General features: G+C 43.0%; 1 protein-coding gene across 3 annotated transcripts in view; it reads left to right on the plus strand.

Moving 5' to 3' along the window:
• scara5 (scavenger receptor class A, member 5 (putative)) overlaps positions 1–2,522 on the plus strand; it is a 98,366-nt gene extending 95,844 nt beyond the window's left edge. For 2 of the 3 annotated variants that reach the window (XM_055635810.1, XM_055635809.1), the window contains exon 9: positions 784–2,522. In XM_055635810.1, coding sequence (XP_055491785.1) covers positions 784–920 — 137 coding nt within the window. In that variant the 3' untranslated portion in view covers positions 921–2,522. The remainder of the gene's footprint in view (positions 1–783) is intronic. The other variant, XM_055635811.1, reaches the window with a different exon arrangement.
• The last annotated feature ends 17,927 nt before the right edge of the window (positions 2,523–20,449 follow it).

Raw genomic sequence — 20,449 nt, forward strand, 5'->3', positions numbered from 1 at the left:
CATGGTGGGGGCTCACGTGTGAGGTAAGGTGATGTTGGTGATGGTGCTGTGGAAGCATTGGGTGTGCAGTAAACTCGCTGTGACTTAGGAAACTAAATATACTTGTGTGGAGGCATATTGGATCCTTGTGTGTGGGGCCACAACTGCTACTAATCAGGCTCAGAAAAGTAATTACAGTAAATGGCAAACTGGCCAAAATGTAAGTAATTTGGAATTAATTAAAATTGGTTCCACTTGGGAAGCTTTGATAATGAGAGCAAATTCAACAATCACATGCATTGAGTTAACTCACCATATGATGCATTGTCAAATTGCTTTGTGATTGGTAAACACGAGCATTCAATAAAAAACTAGAAATTATGCAACAAAACTTTGGCCTAAAACTGAAATCATCAAAACTGTGGAAGTTCGTAATTTCCAAAAAAATGTTTGAACTAGGCTTTGGACAACTGAACAAATTCAATTCATTGTTTATCTTGTTTCAGACAAATATGCTGGAGTCTTAAATCTGGCACAAGTGCTTAAACAATCAGCACTTTGAACCAGAAACACTAACATTAGATCTTTTGCGAACTCAGCCAACTACAAGCAGGACCTCTAACGTTTTAACTTAAAGAAAATGCGAAAGATGTGCGAACTTTAGAGCTGTTCACACTGGTGTATCAGGTGCAAATTAGTCGCATTCGATTTAGCTGAATGCCTGAACAGACAACTTTTACTGATAGAATATTTAAAAAATAAAGCCCGCAAAATAACTAAAAGGAACTGATTATTTGTTTGCAGGTACAGGGCTAATCTGGATGGATGATGTTGCCTGCACCGGGACAGAGGACACAATTCTTCAGTGCAAATTCTCAGGATGGGGGAAGACTAACTGTGGACATGCAGAAGATGCAGGGCTTATATGCAAGGTTGACTGATTTGAAAAGGGAACCCTTAATCATTTGAAGGACATCATTTTAAATGAGTTTTGTTTCCGCTTGGATTTATTTCCACCTATTAAAAAAATTACAAAAAGTACACCTATTCTCTATTTTCCATAGTTCTATCATTTTATGCCCCAACATCAGTGGAAAACATATATATTTAGCAGTATTATCTGTGGAAAAAGATGAAATATTATAGTAAATATTGTTAGTTGTCTTGTAATTATTTTATGCACTGAAGAACACAGACCCCAAAATTTTATTGTGCATGTTGCAGCCCTGGATATTGAAATCAACAATACAATAAATATTACCACTGTCAATCATTGCTATTATGCTGTGCTCCACTAAAATGTATATGCTGGATTACAGGGCCATTCAATATTTGATCCTGACTTCCGGTGCATGGAGTTTGCACATTTACTGTAACTGTGTGAATATCCCCCCCAAGTACTCTGGTTTTTTCTCACATCCCAATGCAAAACTGGTAGATTGACTGGTTAATGGTGTAGATGGATGGTAGGTGAATCAGAAGGAGGCTAATGGACATATGAATGGGATTAGTTGCAGGCCATAAGTAGAGGAATGGGATTAATGGGACTATTCTGACAGCCAGGATGGACTAAACGATTTATTTCCATGTCAATGTAATGTCAGATTAGTTTATTGTCATAGACAATAAGGTGCAATTATATGTTTCCATTGCTTCAGATGTAACCTAGTCCGTTTCATAATCTCCCTATACTTTCAACGTCATTTTGTTATGTACCATTGCCTAGTTTATGATCAAGCCTAACCATCCGACTCCCCATCAAGGTAGGTGGTACTAAAGAATGAAGTGCAATGGTTCAAACAAGCCTTCCTCAGCAGCATTGCATAAATGTCATTCCTTCTTCAAGAAGAATCTGCAAGGTACAGGTCTTCCATACTTGAACAGGGAAATTATAAAGCAGACTAAGTTAAATCTGAAGCAATAGAAACAATTACCTTTTACCATTTTAAATTCAGCTTTGGAAATAATCTATCTATGTTTCTTAGAATTCTATATTTCTTTATCAGGTCCCTCCTCAGGCTTTTCCACTTTTACAAAGAAAACAAATCCAGTCCCTTGACATTCCAGGCATCATCATCTTGTGGAGGATGCCAGATACAATAGATGTCTTTGCTTTTGGGGAGAAGGTGCTTCCATTGCCCTCATGTTATAGCCATGTATTAAAGTCAAGGAGAGCTGCCAGTAGTCCTGACTGGCTGATGTCCAATTTATTTGTGTGGCTGGTGCCTGACCTTACAATTAATACCATGATGAGGCCACAGTCCAATTTACATAGTTCTGTCACTGGTCTCATTAGGCAGACATGAATTCAGGATCCAACATCCAAGCCAAGTCTCTCCATTTTTATCTATGTCTGGGATCACTGAACCAAATTCACTTCAATCCAATGCCTTTTTCATTCTTTTTTTTTAGTTTGGAGAGCTAAAGTATTTTACAGTCCCTGTGTAACATTGTTTTTGTTTCAAGCCACTGAGCACAGATTAACAATTTGCTTAGAAACTTACCTCAGGTGATGCAAAATAAAATTTCACTTATTTTGATGGCTTTCTGTTTCTATTATTGCAAAAATAAGATAATTGCAGGAAGTAGAAATATAATGTAAAATAATAAATGCATTTAATAAAAAATGATTTTTAATTCTCTTTCAAAAAGGCTAGACATGATTTCTGAGGACCAGAGGAACCTTGTGCAGGTCCAAAAATCCTTGAAGGCAGCTGCATATAAGGTGGTGAAGAAGACATATTAGATACTTAGTTAGGGGATAAGATACATGAATAAGGTCATGGTACCACACTTGTAAAACACGTGTTAGGGCATTTTAGCCACGTCGAGAGTCTCCTGTCTTAAGATGAGTTCATTACCATTTCAGCCCCTTCAAGAGACTGAATAGACTGGGTTAATTTTCCAGATATGTCTATGACTCGAGGGCATAATTTTGATGTAATGGACAGGTAATTTCAAGAGGACTTCAGGAATACTTTTTTCACCCAGAATTGAAATCTGCCTGAAGGAGTGAAAGAGGCAAGTACTCACACAGTGCATGGGAAGTATTTAGATGAATATTTGAAACAGCACAACGCAGAAGGCTATGGGCTGAGTGCTGAAATGTTGGATCAGTGTAGATATTTACTTGTAAGGTCACATGGACATGGCCAAGTGGACCGGAGGCCTGAATTTTGCTGCACGACTCATTACTGACCCTTCTAAGCAGATCTCAACCATTTCTCACACATAGAATGAAAGTCCAAATTGGGAGGTCTGGAATGGCCTGAGATTCACACTATGCTTGTTATTTAAATGAGCCTCTGCCGTTGCTATGCTTTAGCAGATGTCCAAACAGTTTTTAAAAGATCAATGACAATGTTGTGTGACCTGGACTCTCCAAATAATGAATAGCAAAAGACCATATATTTATATTCCAAGTTACCATCGACAATCCTCTACCGCTGCTCCAGGCTGTTTTTGATTCTGGGTGAGAGTTCACCATGTAACTTCTTTCTCCATTTTCGCTCTAGGGCTGGCATACAACTCTCTAATTATTCTGAAAGCTGACAATTTTGCAACACCAAGAAAGTTTAAAGGTTCATTTAAAATAAATACTGTACATTCAATGCATTTTTAACTGAATGTTGAAATTCTGAACCAATAGACTATAGACAATAGACAATAGGTGCAGGGGTAGGCCATTCGGCACTTCGAGCCAGCACCGCCATTCAATGTGATCATGGCTGATCATCCACAATCAGTACCCCGTTTTTCTGCCTTCTTCCCATATCTCCTGACTCTGCTATCTTTAAGAACCCAATCTAGCTCTCTCTTGAAAGTATCCAGAGAACCGGCCTCTACCGCCCTCTGAGGCAGAGAATTCCACAGACTCACAACTCTCTGTGTGAAAACGTGTTTCCTCTCTCTGTTCTAAATGGCTTACCCCTTATTCTTATTCCAGACTCCCACAACATCGGGAACATGTTTCCTGCCTCTAGCGTGTCCAAACTATTAATAATCTTATATGTTTCAATAAGATCCCCTCTCTTCCTTCTAAATTCCAAAGTATACAATCCCAGCTGCTCTCTCAACATATGACAGTCCCACCATCCCGGGAATTATCCTTGTAAACCTACGCTGCACTTCCTCAATTACAAGAATGTCTTTCCTCAAATTAGGGGACCAAAACTGCACACAATACTCCAGATGAGGTCTCACTAGTACCCTGTACAACTGCCGAAGGACCTCTTTCCTCCTATATTCAACTCCTCTTGTTATGAGGGCCAACATACCATTCGCTTTCTTCACTGCCTGCTATACCTGCATGTTTATTTTCATTGACTGATGATCAAGGACCCCAAGATCCCGTTGCACTTCCCCTTTTCCCAAATTGACACCATTTAGATAATAATCTGCCTTCCTGTTTTTGCTACCAAAGTGTATAACCTCACATTTATCCACATAGATATTGAGCACCATTTAGATATTGAGCACCACAATGAAATGGTTATGAATGAGCAAAAACCATTGGCACAGTGGCACACCGGTAGAGTGGCTGCCTTGCAGTGCCAGAGACATAGGTTTGATCCTGACTACAGGTGCTGTCGGTATGGAGTTTGTACATTTTCCCCTTGAGCTGCGTGGGTCTTTGCTGGAAGCTCCGGTTTCCTCCCACATCCCAAAGACGTGCAGGTTTATACGCTAACTGGCTACGGGGATCGCTGGTCGGCATGGATTCAGTGGGCCAAAGGGGCTGTTTCTGCACTATATCTCTAAACTAATAACGTAGATCATAAGATATAGGAGCAGAATTAGGAAACTCGGCCCATTGAGTCTCAATTGTGGCAGATCTATTTTCCCCACTCGACCCCATTCTCTTGCCTTCTCTCCGTAACCTTTAACGCCCTCACTAATCAAGAACCTATCAATCGCCGCTTTAAATTGTTTTCATCTTGTTTAGCAGTACAATTGCCCACAGCACTACCTGCTCTATGTCTTGTTAGGCAGCCTCTTGGGATTGTGGCTGAATCGTTTCCAGTCCAGCTCTGTGGGCTCTGATGTAGTCAATGTTGCCAATGTGGGATCCACACACTCTATCACGTCCAGCAGCGAGTGGTTGGATAATATGGTAGATGATGCACTTTCCCACCTGTTTCCAGTCAGCTTCAATGTGCTCCCAACAAAGAGACACAAGGTCAAGGTGACTCAAATGCCATCTTTTTAATTGATTGATCAAAAGATACAGCATGGAAACAGGTCTTTCGGCCCATCAGGTCCCCGCTGAATATCGGACACCCATTCACACTAGTTCTATGTTATCCCACTTTCGGATTCATTCCCAACACACTATTTTACAGAAATTTACGGGAATTTACTGAGGCCATTCAACCTACAAACCCACACGTCTTTGATGTGCAAGGAAACTGCACCTGGAGGAAACAGACACGGTCACAGGGAGAATGTGCAAACTCCACACAGACAGCACACAAAGTCAGGATTGAATCCGGGATACTGGCACTGCGAGCAAACAGTTCTACCACCTGCGTCACTGTGCTGCCCTTTGTAGCAACACAAAGGCCAGGCACCAACTTTCAGACACCTCCTCCTGCTTATCCTTGGACCATGATCCCACAGATGAACACCAGGCCTTAATCTCACGAACCATTTCTGATTTAATCACTTCCTGATGTCTGCTTTCCACAGCCTCCAACCTTATCATTTCCCAGCCCCGCACAGCCCGGTTTTACCTCTCCTCAAAACCCATAAACACAACTACCCTGGAAGACCCATTGTTTCTGCCTGCTCCTGTCCCACTGAAATGATTTCCACATACCTCGACTCCTTCCTATCCACCAGGCAGTGGCCGTGAGTAATTAGCCAGGGTAGGCAGTGGCTTTTAAAAATCTTGAAAACCGCCATGCGCAGATTATTCTCTCCCCAGTGAGCTGTCAGACGTCTTTTTTTTTAATCGTGGGAACTGCGCATAGAATCATAGAGACATAGAAACATAGCATGAGCAGATTGTTCCCTCCCCGGTAAACTGTCATCGGCTTTTTGTTTAAATCGTGGAAACCACGCATGCGCAGATTGTTCTCTCGACTTTTATCAAGTAATTTGTCTTCAATAGATCCTATCTCTTAATAAAGTATTTTAAAACATCTAGCTCAAATAAATTTACTTACCATATTATTTGTACACAAAATCTATTCTTCTCTCTTTGTTTGCAGCAAAAATATCCATAACTTTTTCATAGAAATTAGCAGTGGGACTTTGCTCCATCTGAGTAAATCTTTCCTTTTCAATAGAAATTAAAGCAAGTGATGAAAGCCTTTCATTGGACATTCTATTCCTGGTGAAGCTTTTAATTCTTTTCAAAGCTGAAAATGATCTCTCAACAAAAACTGGTGTAGCAGGAATTGTTAAAATTAATTGTCTCAGCTTCATGGCTTCAGGGAACATTTGTTCCAGTACATTTTGAAATATAAAAACAAGTAAATCTTTAAATGATTTATCCCGAAACACTTGTGCATTATAAATTCCAGCTAGATCCGCTTTCAGTCTTATGACATCAAAGAAGTTACCGTAGTTTCTTTCTAAACTTTCTATTGCCTCCTGATCAATTTGGCAAGCAAGATTTTGAAACTTGTTTCCATCCACTAAGGAAATGAATTGTAACTTTTTGAAGTCGCTGTATCTTGCTTCCATATGCATCAATATATCAACCAATATCAGATCAAATATTCGTGCTCTCTCTTCTTTAATTGGACGTTTTGAACGAGATTTTGATTCAGCCAGGTCATTTTCTTTGCAATATTCTTTAAACTTTTCATGAATGTCATCAAAATATTGGCACAGATCCTCAAGCGAATGTATTGTTTCAATGATTCTTTCAATGCAATAATGAATATCTATCATTTTAGTTTGCAAAATGTTGTTGAGAGTGTCCGTTTTAATGAAAATGTCATTATAAACCATAAGAAGAAAGTATGTAGAATCTTTTGTTAGCCAAGCATAAAGCCCATTGCTCCTCACCAAAGTTTCAGGATCACACAATAAAGGATTGCTGTTAATGCTGTCAAAAAGTTTATAGAGGTCTCCATGATATTGCAAAATAGTTTGGATTTGCTTTGAGTTTGAAGTCCATCTGGTTGGTGCTGCCTTTGGAATGCGTTTCTGCACTATTTCATCAAGAAATTGCGTTTGTTTTGTAGAATGACTAAAAAATGAGGCAAGAGCGTCAATGGTCTTGAATGGGCCGGTACATTCAGGTATGAATTTAGCTGACTGAGACAGAACAAGATTCAACTTATGAGCATAGCAGTGGGTAAATAAAGCTGATGGTGCCTTTTCTCTTACTTTAGCTTGAACACCATTTAAGTTTGATGCCATTACCATTGCTCCATCGTATGTCTGTGCTACAAGTTTCTCAGCACAAGAATATTTATTTGCATCCTGTTACACTAGTAGCAGTTCTGTCCTTAAGTTTGTCAAAGCCTATAAATGCTTCTTTAATTTCAGTCCAATATATACCGGAATACTGTAGAGCACTGAGCTGTATTTAAAATATTAGTGGATTCATACACTTCTATGGCAATGAATGGGGCTTTTGCGATCTCTTCTTTAATATTATTTTCTACAACTGTGCCTACTGCTTCAATCAAGTCATTTTGTATCTTGTTAGAAATGCCAGAAAAAACAGATGAACTCTGTAAATGATTTGCCAATATTTCATCAAATGTTGCTGTATATTCCAGTAACTCAATATAGTTTCCACGATTTAGCGATTCTTTGTTTTCATTATCACCGCGAAAAGCACGTTCTTGTCTGATCAAAAAGCAAGTAGCACATATTAACTTTTATAGCACCTCTCTGTTCTCCTTAACTTTTTCCATTGTGAATATCGAAACTAAGTTGCTTCTGCTTATCTATGAGCAAGTGGATCAGTGTAGACCCAAATATCTTTAATGCTATTTGGCTTTCATAATGCACAGCAGATCTCTCGTGCTTGTTTAAAGCATTAGGCAAATTATTTAAATCACTGTATCCACCTGCTACCCATACAGTTCCACTAGATACAGAAAATAACAGGCACGCGATACAAAACAATCTATTTGTTGAAATACAACTACATAGCCACTCTTTCCTATTGTCCCAAGCTGCTTTAAATGTTCTCATTATTTTTGTTCCTTTGCGCTGTTGAAGTTCTTTAATGTGCGGCATTGGTCTGCCATTTTTAATTATTTTGGTCTTTTCCTCGTAAGTTTGCTTCGAGAAACTCTTCAGGTAATTACTATCCATCTTTGAAAATCCCACCAAGAAAATTGCGCATGCGCATGCACATGCGCAGTAGGCTGATGCGCATGCACATTGCGCATTGCGCAGCGCAGCACATGCACGCAGTCTACAGTGTAATGGCAGAATTTCAGCTGCCTTTACGGACCGTTCCCACTGATGGCTTGAAGCAGCGTCAACGGCACGTGAGTAGCACATACTTCCACGTTTAAAACATACTGCTGATGAAAGGCACGGGAGAATTATGCCTTCCTAAGAGATCGATCTCTTAGGGAGGCATAATTCTCAAGTGCCTTTACTATTTATGACCAATTTATATATGTTTTACATATATATTATTACAATTTTATAATTTTAGTCAGGGTAGGCACTGCCTACCTTGCCTACCCTGCCTGCTATCCACCCTGGTCCAATCCCTCCCGACCTATGTCCAAGATACCTCACATGCCCTTCGCCTCTTTAATGACTTCCGTTTTCTGAGCCCCCACTCCCTCATCTTTACTATGGATGTTCAGTCACCCTACACCTCCATCCCCCACCATGAAGGCCTTAAAGGCCTTAAAGCCCTCTGTTTCTTCCTCGACCGCAGAATCATCTAATTTCTCTCGCCTAGCAGATCTTGTCCTCATCCTTAACAACTTCTCCTTCAACTATTCCCACTTCCTCCAAATCAAAGGCATCGCCATGGGCACTCGCATGGGCCCCAGCTGCGCCTGCTTGTAGAGTACGTTGAACAAACCCTGGTTCAGGCGTACACTGGCCCTACCTCCGAACTCTATCTCCATTACATTGATGCCACCTCCTGCACCCATTGGTGCCACCTCCTGCACCCATGCAGAACTTATGGACTTCATTAACTTCACTACCAATTTCCATCCTGCACACAAGTTCTCCGACACCTCCTTCCCCTTTCTTGATCTCAGTCTCCATCCCAGGAGATAGACTATCGACTGGCGTCTATTACAAACCCACTGACTCCCACAATTATCTCGACTACACTTCATCCCACCCTGCTTCCTGCAAAGACTATCCCCTACTCCCAATTCCTCCATTTGCACCCAACATGAGATGTTCCATACCAGGATATCCGGGATGTCCTCATTCTTTAGGGAATGGGGGTTCCCCTCTCCCATCATAGATGAGGCCCTCACTCATGTCACCTCGGTACGCCACAGCTCCGCCCTTGCTACCCCTCCCCCTAATCGCAACAGAGGCAGTCCCCCTAGTCCTTACCACTCACCCCATCAGCCGTTGCATACAACACTTAATCCTCCGACATTTTCACCACTGCGAATGGGATCCCACCACTAGTCTCATCTTCCCATCTCCACCCCTTTCCACCTTCCACAGAGACTGTTCCCTCCGCTACTCCCTGGTTAACTCATTCATTCCCACCCAAACCACCCCAGATACCTTCCACTGCATCCGCAGGAGATGCAACACCTGTCTCTATACACCTGTTCAGGGACTCTGACAATTCTTTCAGGTTAGGCAAAGGTACACTCGGGCCGAAACCGTTCTTCTATCTGAAGAAGGGTTTCGGCCCGAAACGTTGCCTATTTCCTTCGCTCCATAGATGCTGCTGCACACACTGAGTTTCTCCAGCATTTTTGTGTACCTTCGATTTTCCAGCATCTGCAGTTCCTTCTTAAACAAAACAGTGAAATTCCTCGTATGTTGCAAAACATACTTGGCGAATAAAATCTGATTTTGATTCTGGTTCTGATTCTAGTCATATTCTGAGATGTTTAGTGTATTTTGTTCCACTATTGTTAATAGTGTATCATACTGCTCTCTAGTGGCCATGTGAAAGTTGAGCAATTAACTGACCCATTTATGGTAAATAGACCTTTATTCCTAATGATGGAAACTAAGCATTTGCTTGCTTTAGCTGCAAGGCTGTTGTAAATGTACTTATATACTGAAGCTGCAACTTTCACTTCATAGTAGATTAACAAATAGGTTCAGCTCTGACCTTCTTGGAGTAAGGAATTAAGGATTTAATCCTGCCTATGTGGAAAGTTTGTACATTCTCCCTCTGACCTTGTGGGTTTTCTCCAGGTATTCTAGTTTCCTCCCACATTTCAAAGATGTGCAGGTTTGTAGGTTAATTGGCTTCTGTAAATGCTTCTAGTCAGTAGGATGCAAAACTGGGATAACATAGAATGAATGTACGGTGATCGATAGTTGGTGTAGACTCGGTGGGCTGAAGGGCCTGCTTCCACAAACTGTATCTCTAAACAAACTGAATGAATGATTTCAACATTTTTAATTTTACAAAAAGTTGTTGAAGGTAGGGAGGATTGGTGCCACAGCATGGCTGACAACACCTAAAATAGGCAAACCAAGTATGTCATCTCTTAAGCGGCATAGCGCCTACCATCCTGCCGCACGTGGAAGGGATAAACATTCAGCTGCTGTGACAGGGCATGCATGCCATGGTTTCCTACAAGGCAAAACCAAGTAATCAACAACGAGGCATAACTTCCAGACAAGCTCAATATTTTCTATGCTTGCTTCAAAAGGGAGAACGTCAACACACCTTCTCAGGTACTTACAGTCCCTGACGACAATGTCAGATGATGTGATGTCAGATGATCCTTCATGAAGGTGAACCCTTGGAAGGCATCTGGCTGATGTACTTCTCACCTTCGCGGAACAACTGGCTGGAGTTTTGCGGACATTTTCAACCTCTCATTACAATGGATTGAGGGTCCCATCTGTTTTGAAAGGACAGGTGGGAATCTCAGCACACATAGTGAGATGTTCTATATTGAGGTCCCCACAATGCTCTTGTAAAGCAGGTGGGAACTTCGAACCTTAGCATTGTTCCGTTGCTGCTGCATATGACAATTAAACACACATGACTCTGAAGAAAGTACTAAAATAATTTGTTGGACTAAATTGGGATTGGAACCTGCTATTTTCTGTCAGAGGCAAGAAAACCAAGTGACTCAAGTTACAACATGAACTGACCAATCTCACATAAAGGTATTCAAGAAGGAACTGCAGATGCTGGAAAATCGAAGGTACACAAAAATGCTGGAGAAACTCAGCGGGTGCAGCAGCATCTATGGAGCGAAGGATCCATAGATGCTGCTGCAACCGCTGAATTTCTCCAGCATTTTTGTGTACCTTCACATAAAGGTATTCTGGTTTATTATTAAGGCTGCATGAGAAGTGCCGGAACAAAAGCCACAAACTATATTATCATTAATAAACTAAAATCATTTTGGCATAATGTTAGGCTTCAGCGAAAAGCTCATCATGCTTTTATGAATTATGTACAAATGTTAATTCACTTTGAGGAATGGTTATCTTCAAAAAACATTTGAATTCCATGATAATTGTAAATGCAAATTCAGAAAATTAGCCCTATAATGTCAGCTTTAATAGGCTTCTATACTCAAATGTAAATTAGCAAAGGGATACATATAGAAACATAGAAACATAGAAAATAGGTGCAGGAGTTGGCCATTCGGCCCTTCGAGCCTGCACCACCATTCAATATGATCATGGCTGATCATCCAACTCGGTATCCGGTACCTGCCTTCTCTCCATACCCCCTGATCCCTTTAGCCACAAGGGCCACATCTAACTCCCTCTTAAATATAGCCAATGAACTGGCCTCAACTACCTTCTGCGGCAGAGAATTCCAGAGATTCACCACTCTCTGTGTGAAAAACGTTTTCCTCATCTCGGTCCTAAAAGATTTCCCCTTTATCCTTAAACTGTGACCCCTTGTTCTGGACTTCCCCAACATCGGGAACAATCTTCCTGCATCCAGCCTGTCCAACCCCTTAAGAATTTTGTAAGTTTCTATAAGATCCCCCCTAAATCTTCTAAATTCTAGTGAGTACAAACCGAGTCTATCCAGTCTTTCTCCATATGAAAGTCCTGACATCCCAGGAATCAGTCTGTAGTTATTCATTATACATCTTGCAGGAAACCATAGCATGCAAGCCCTGCCACAGTGGTTCAGTGTAAATGCGCAGCAACTTAGATATTTATTTCTCAGATGATATACAAATATTGATTCAAGATTACCACTCGCCCTCGAACATTGCCACCTACACGTCTCCGCTATGGTGCCCGCGGGCAGTCGCGCATTGCGGTGGTGTTAAAGATTACCCAGAGTGTCGGAAAGAAAAGTTTTGATGAAGTTGGTGAATATTCTGGAGGTGAATATTCTATGGAATGATAATTTGTTTGGAACCACGCACTTTATAAAGTTCAGGCATAAATAAACTTTTTGGCAGGGATTTATTTTAGAACTACTGCCCACGTTAAGCTTTGACTGATTTTTTTGTTTGCTTGTTCAAAAGGTTGTAGTAAGTAAAACAGCTGGATAAATATTAATAGATGGATCAGGAATTCATACAACTGCATTGACATGACAACAATCAACATTAAGCATTTTCACTGATATTTGCAATGGCTCATTCATTTTCCTTGTGGAGCAGACAAAGCTGATGCAGAACACACAATAAAACAATGAAAATGTTTATAATTGTAACTGTCAGATCTGCAATTACTTTCTCAGCCAATGTAATGCTGCTTAATGCCAGGAACAGTGCACTTTCTATATTAATAAATCTCTAATCTTGACCGCTTTTGGCCTACTGTGCTGCGATTTCCGACAGAACGCCGCCACCTACGGCTGTCATTTTTGACCACCTCGCACAGAGCCCCCCTCTGCCTTACGGGTGCGGAGGATTTTTACCATCGATGACAAATCAGAGAGATATTAATGTTTTAAAAAAAATCACCATTCTCTCTGCTGTCCCTGCTGGAGAGAGGAGGAGGGACTATAAAACCAGGAAGTGGTGTGCCTCACTCAAGTAAAAAGGCACGGCCTGCAAATGGCTGTTTGGATGCTTTGGCTTGAAGTTGAAAGGCACTACTTACTGCAAATGGTGGCATGAAGTTGAAAGGCACTACTTACTGCAAATGGTGGCGTGGGTGCTTTGGCTTGAAGTTGAAATGCACTATTTACTGCAAATAGTGGCTTGGGAGCTTTGGTTTAAAGTTCAAAATGCACTACTTACTGCAAATGGTGGCGGGAGCTTTGGCTTGAAGTTTAAAAAAATCATAATTCTCTCTGCTGCACCTGCTGGATGGAGGGGGAGGGACTATAAAACCAGGAAGTGGTGTGCCTCACTAACTCTCTGCAAGATGGATGGAGCCAAGGGTCACGTCTCTCTGTGCTCTGAATGACACTGATCAATGTCTACACAACTGTGAGTACCCTTAATGTGGTTTGAAAATGAAAATATGTTTTTTTTTAAGTAAAAAGGCACTGCCTGCAAATGGTAGTTTGGGTGTTTTGGCCTGGTTGAAAGGCATTACTTACTGCAAATGGTGGCTTGGGAGCTTTGGCTTGAAGTTCAAAGGCACTACTTACTGCAAATGGTGGCTTGGGTGTTTTACTTGAAGTTGAAAGGCACTACTTACTGCAAATGGTGGCTTGGGTGCTTTGGCTTGAAGTTGAAAGGCACTACTTACTACAAATGGTGGCGGGTGGATTTGGCTTGAAGTTGAAAGGCACTACTTCTTACTGCAAATGGTGACTTGGCTTGGGTGCTTTGGCTTGAAGTTGAAAGGCACTACTTACTGCAAATGGTGGCTTGGGTGCTTTTGCTTGGAGTTTAAAGTCACTACGTACTGCAAATGGTGGCTTGGGAGCTTTGGCTTGAAGTTTAAAAAAATCACCATTCTCTCTGCTGCACCTGCTGGAGGTAGGGGGAGGGACTATAAAACCAGGAAGTGGTGTGCCTCACTCAATGTCTGCAAGATGGATGAAACCAAGGGTCATGTCTCATGTCTCTCTGAGCTCTGAATGACACTGAACAAATGTCTACACAACTGTGGGTGCCCTTAATGTGGTTTGAAAATGAAAATATGTTTTTTTTTAAAGTAAAAAGGCACTGCCTGCAAATGGTAGTTTGGATGTTTTGGCTTGAAGTTGAAAGGCACTACTTACTGCAAATGGTGGCTTGGGAGCTTTGGTTTAAAGTTGAAAGGGACTACTTACCGCAAATGGTGGCTTGGGTGCTTTGGTTTGAAGTTGAAAGGCACTACTTACTGCAAATGGTGGCTTGGGTGCTTTGGCTTGAAGTTGAAATGCACTATTTACTGCAAATGGTGGCTTGGGAGCTTTGGTTTAAAGTTGAAAGGCACAACTTACTGCAAATGATGGCTTGGGTTCATTGCTTGAAGTTGAAAGGCACTACTTACCGCAAATGGTGGCTTGGGTGCTTTGGCTTGAAGTTGAAAGGCACTACTTACTGCAAATGGTGACTTGGGTGTTTTGCTTGAAGTTGAAAGGCACTACTTACTGCACATGGTGGCTTGGGTGCTTTGGCTTCAAGTTGAAAGGCACTACTTACTGCAAATGGTGGCTTGGGTGCTTGGCTTGAAATTGAAAGGCACTACTTACTGCAAATGGTGCCTTGGGAGCTTTGGCTTGAAGTTTTAAAAAAATCACCATTCTCTCTGCAGCCCCATTCTCTCTGCACTGCCTGCAAATGGTTGTGTTGGGTGCTTTGGCTTGAAGTTGAAAGGCACTAATTACTGCAAATGGTGGCTTGGGAGCTTTGGCTTGAAGTTGAAAGGCTTTACTTACTGCAAATGGTGGCTTGGGAGCTTTGGCTTGAAGTTGAAAGGCACTACTTACTGCAAATGGTAGCTTGGGTGATTTGGCTTGAAGTTAAAAGGCACTACTGCAAATGCACTTACTTTCTGTTTGCACTTTATATTGATTTTAGATAAAACGCTACCACTTACGGCTGTGATTTTTGGCAATCTTACTCAGTCCCCCCTCCGCTGAGCAGGTGCAAAGAATTCTTCCCATCAATGAAAAATAAAAGTGTTATTAGTGTTTAAAAAATGTTGAGAACTCTCTCCTGTCAATCACGCCCTGAAAGGCACACCTTTTCCAGTGGGAGGGGGAGGGGTTATAAAACCCAGAAGTGTGGGTGTGGCTCAGTCTCTGCATGATGGGGGAGGGAGAGGTCATGACTGGCTGAACTGTGAATCGACTGAACACAATGAATGTCTACTGAACTGTGAGTTTGGTGTTATGTGTGGTTTTATGGTGGTATGAAGTTGCATGAAATGGTATGAAGCTGCATTTGAATTTGGTGGCCTTGGACCCTGCTTGAAGTGGAAGAAAACTGCACTGAATTTGGTGACCTTGCACTCTGCTGAAAGTGGTATGAAACTGCACTTGTACTTGGTGGTCTTGGATCCAGCTTGAAGTGATATGAAACTGCACTTGAATTCGGTGGCCTTGCACCCTGCTTGAAATGTTAGGAATATGGATTTGAATTTGGTGGACTTGCACCCTGCTTGAAATGGAATTTCAAGGAATAGTCATGAGTCAACTGCCAGCCCACCAGCTGTGAGTGAGCTGCCAACAGATCAGGCTTGAGGGACTGAGCTGCCACCCCAAGAACCCATACCAGCACTCCAGAAAGCCCCCCCCCCCCACTGGCCACCAATATTGGAATTGGTGGAGAGGTGGAATATTGCGTCGGGGGACCAGCCCTCCCGTGTGAATATGGGACCCAATGGGTCCCACTTAGTCTAGTATACTGCTAAATGCAACTAAACAGTATCTAACAAAACTAAATATTACAGAATAAATATCTATAATCTCAAGTAACTCACTCCACTATAGTACTGAAGAAATACTTTGGAGGTATGGTACCTAAGGCAAAAATGTTGAATCAAGGTCCCTTTCACCTGTTCAGGGGATAATGAATATTAAATATCTCAATGACTATCTACTCCTCTGACCAAATTATCTTCTTCAATAATGACACAGGAGACTGTCGACTATTTATGCTATTGTTCTTTACATGTTCCCGATACAGAATGATTGTCGTGTTTGCTTCCAAGTCACAATGTTTAAGAAGGAACTGCAGATGCTGGAAAATCGAAGGTAGACAAAAATGCTGGCAAAACTCAGCGGGTATGGCAGCATCTATGGAGAGAAGGAAATAGGAATAGGCACTATTTCCTTCGCTCCATAGATGCTGCCGCACCTGCTGAGTTTCTCCAGCACTTTTGTCTACCGCCAAGTCACAATACTTATTTAAGATATTTAAGTAGTAGAAGTCCGAATCATTTAAAAGTTACTGTAGAAATACACATTTATTTTTAGAACTGATCTCTATCTCAAATAGGCAAAAATACCACCAGACAAACACTTTTTAATCTCCACCTAGAGTGTGATACCAGTATTGAGCCTAGTCAGTCAATGACCTAATTGTTTTAGTAGCTCTTCGCTCCACGGCATTCAGCCTTATTATCTACCAACTTGTCTGTGTCTTGTCTTGTCTGTATCTGTATGTGTCTTGTCTGGATCTTTAGCAGACATTTTCATTTATCTATGAGTGTAGTTCCTATGTATACAATTTCCCTGAAGCAACCTGGGTCTCCATTAGATCGGGCACTTTCCCAAGTGGCCAAGTGTACAGAATAGACAGTCTGCAATGGCACAGTGTGGCGGAGCAGCAGTAGAGAACATCAACACATTGCCTGGCCAGAATAACAACTGCAACACCAACCTAGTGCTGCCACCAGGACAAAGGCCTCTATGGCCAAGTTAAGATTCTAATGTGTTTTAAAATTCCAGATTTGAAGCATGCATGATGGCATCTAAACCGTGGCAATTTGTGTACTAACTCATTGTGGTCTACCATCTTACACCATATACTTAGTATCACTGTGCCTAAGGTATAGTTTTGTAGGATTGTCACTGAACCGTACACAAAAAAATAATTTCACAGTACAGTATTTGGGTACTCGTGACAATAAAGTACCATAGAACCATTGAGATGCATAGAAAACAGGCAACTGCCAAATAATTTGATGATGATCAACAGAACTGGTGCAACCTGCACCGTAGACTGCTTCTACCTCCTAAGATCCACAAGTACAGCTTCCTTGAGAGACCTATTATTTCATCCTGACCTGTTTCACAGAACTTATTTCTTTCTGCTTTGATTCTATTTTGTCTCCCCTTGTCCGGTACCTGTACACTTACAACTTTGGCACTGTCCTGAACCTGAAATGTTAACTCTAATGTTTCTCTTTCCACAGATACTGCTTGACCTCTTGAGAGTTTCCAGTATTTGCTGGTACTTCAGATTTCCATCACCTGCAGTGTTGTTTTATATATACCAGTGCTTTTCTTTGTGATGGGACATGTATGGTACCTCTAAAAAGTTAAATGTCATTATTTATTTCCCAGATACATGTTTATTAATCATGCATACCAGTGCTTTTTTGTCATTTAAAAAAATCACTTTTTACATCCATGGCACTTCAGGTGCTCTTGGCACAATTTCCAACTGGCTTATCTTCTCCATGGACTTACAATCCCTCTAGTTCAAGTTAAAATTTGCATTTATTGTCACAACCAACTAAGGGTACAGTGAAATCTGAGTTACCATACAGCCATACTAAGTGAAAAGAACATAATACACACATAACATAACATTTAACATAAACATCCACCATAGTGGAATCAACATTCCTCACTGTGATGGAAGGCAATAAAGTTCAGTCATCTTCCTCTTTGTTCACGGTGGTCGAGGCCTTGAACCCTCCGCAATTGCCGTTGCCGATGGTCCGATGTCCAGGCCCTCTCGTCGGGATGATCGAAACTCCGACGTCGGGACGGATTGGAACCGTGGTATGGCGCTCCCGAGTCGCCCACTTCTTACGGTGTTAAAGTCCACAGGCCCCGCGGTCACCTTCCACCCCCATCAGCCGTCATATACAACATATAATCCTCCAACATTTTCACCACCTCCAAAGGGATCTCACTACTGGCCATATCTTCCCATCTCCTCCCCTTTCTGCTCTCCCCAGAGACCGTTCCCTCCGTAACTCCCTGGCCAACTCGTCCCTTCTCACCCAAACCACCTCCTCCCCAGGCACTTTCCCCTGCAACCGCAGGAGATGCACCACCTGTTCCTTTATCTCCCCCCTCGACTCCATCCAAGGACCCAAACAGTCTTACCAGGTGAGGCAGAGGTTCACTTGCACCTCCTCCAGCCTCATCTGCTGCATCGGCGAGACCAAGCGATCGTTTCACTGAACACCTCCGCTCAGTCTGTCTTAACCAAGCTGTTCTCCCGGTGGCCCAGCACTTCAACTCTCCCTCCCATTCCCAATCTGACCTTTCTGTCCTGGGCCTCCTCCGTTGTCAGAGTGAGGACCAGTGCAAATTGGAGGAACAGCACCTCATATTTTGCTTGGGTAGTTTGCACCCCAGTGGTATGAACGTTGACTTCTCTAGCTCCAGGTAGCCCTTGCTTTCTATCTTCATTCCGCCCCCCCCCCATCCCTCCCAGATCTCACACTCGTCCCATTGTCTCCTTGTCCTATACCCTCCCCTGACATCAGTCTAAAGAAGGGTCTCGACCCGAAACATCGCCAATTCCTTCTCTGCCTCACCCGCTAGTTTCGCCAGCATTTTGTGTCTGCCCTCCTCTCTTACTGTGTAGGAAAGAACTACAGATGCTAGTTTATATTGAAGATAGACACAAAATGCTGGCGTATTTGCATGCGCAGTTTTTAAGATTTTTAAACCTTGCTAACTTTGACGACATTTAACCGATCATAACAAAACTTGGTGGACTCACTGCATAGGAGCACGGTGAGTGAACTGCCAAGGTAAGGATAGAGGTTGGGGTCGGAGGAGGGCAGGTGAGTAGATGAGGCCGAGGCGATGTCTGGTGGGGAGGATAGTGGGTGTTCAGAGAACAGGGGAGCATGAGGACTATTGTATGGGTGGGGAGTAGCTGGGGCCACCTGTTTAAAAGGGGAGGGGGATGAACCAGTGGAACCCCCACTTAAGTATTTTTTGTGGGGGGGGAGCAATCGGACCCAGCAGATACAGACCACATGGTGTTGGAGTCTGCATCGTGGAGGCTGTGGGCCCGGTGCTGAGCCTGGAACTCAAGAAAGGCAATGGCTGCGGCCCGCTGGTGGGTGGTGGAGTGGTGTGGGTCGGCGGAGTCGCAGGTGGAGGCCCGCTGGGGGCTGGAGTCTGGGTCAACAGGCAAAGCATCAATAGCCCCGGTCAGCAGATGGCCGGGGAGGCGGTGAAGGTCGGCGGCAGCGGCCCCGGGAGGCGAGATTCTGTGGTAGCTGCGGTTGTAGCACCGGGAAAGTGGATAAGGTCGGCGGCAGCTGCAGCTTCGGTGAACCGGGCCTGGGATCGGTGGGGAAAGCGATGAGGGGTCGGAGAGAAGGTGAGTGTTGGTGCTGCTTCACGTGGCGGCAATGGCGTTGCGGGTCTCGTGCAGGCGACGCATTCCAGGACTGCGGCCACTGGCCTGCGAGCGGTCGAGTCGAGGAGTGTCGGCGGAGGGACCGGTCTGGAGTCGAGCAAGCTTGCGATCCTTTGTGGAGTCCAGGTAGGAAAGGAAGTGCTTGTTGATGCCGTGCATCTGCTGTAGAATGAACTACAGTTGGGGTCCGTTGCAGGTGTGGGTGAGCGAGGCCAGGAGTCAGAGAGTCAGAGCGAGGGAATGAGAACTGTTGTGAAAAGTGGCAGATCGACTGTTGGAACCTGTTGGGTCGGTTGGGTCCAAACTGGGAAGTCTGGAACCGGAACTGGAATCCCTGAGGTGGAAGATGGAGGCGCAGGCAAGTACCAACAAAACAAATGCGGCTCTGGTAGCGGGTCTGGGTTAAAACGTGGTAATTGAGTCGGAGCATGAGGAATCACAGAGGGGGTACAGTGAGAGAAGATGTTGCTGAACTCTCGTCGGCGACAGGACTTCTTCAAAGTTCTCCAACCAGTCCAACTGTCTCCGACTACATTTTATCTTTGTACCGTCCACTCCCCTGACATCAGTCTGAAGCAGGGTCTCGACCGAAACGTCATCCATTCCTTCTCTCCAGAGATGCTGCCTGATCCCGCTGAGTTACTCCAGAATTTTGCGTCTGTCTCCTCTTCTACTAGTTGGACAATGTGTTCTGACATAGAATAATTTCATCTTCATTCATTTTCTCTGAATCAAGTGTAAAATTATAAGAATTTGCATGGATGCAAGCTATGCTCTCTTTGTGGGAGACGTGAAATAATCCTTCCATGACCTGGGCATATGACACTGTGAAGTTTTGAGGTATGGAATATGGAAACCTATGGTTCCCTGTAAGGCAATGTGGT

This window comes from Leucoraja erinacea, chromosome 5 (assembly GCF_028641065.1).
Source record: "Leucoraja erinacea ecotype New England chromosome 5, Leri_hhj_1, whole genome shotgun sequence".
Taxonomy (NCBI): Eukaryota; Metazoa; Chordata; class Chondrichthyes; order Rajiformes; family Rajidae; genus Leucoraja; species Leucoraja erinaceus.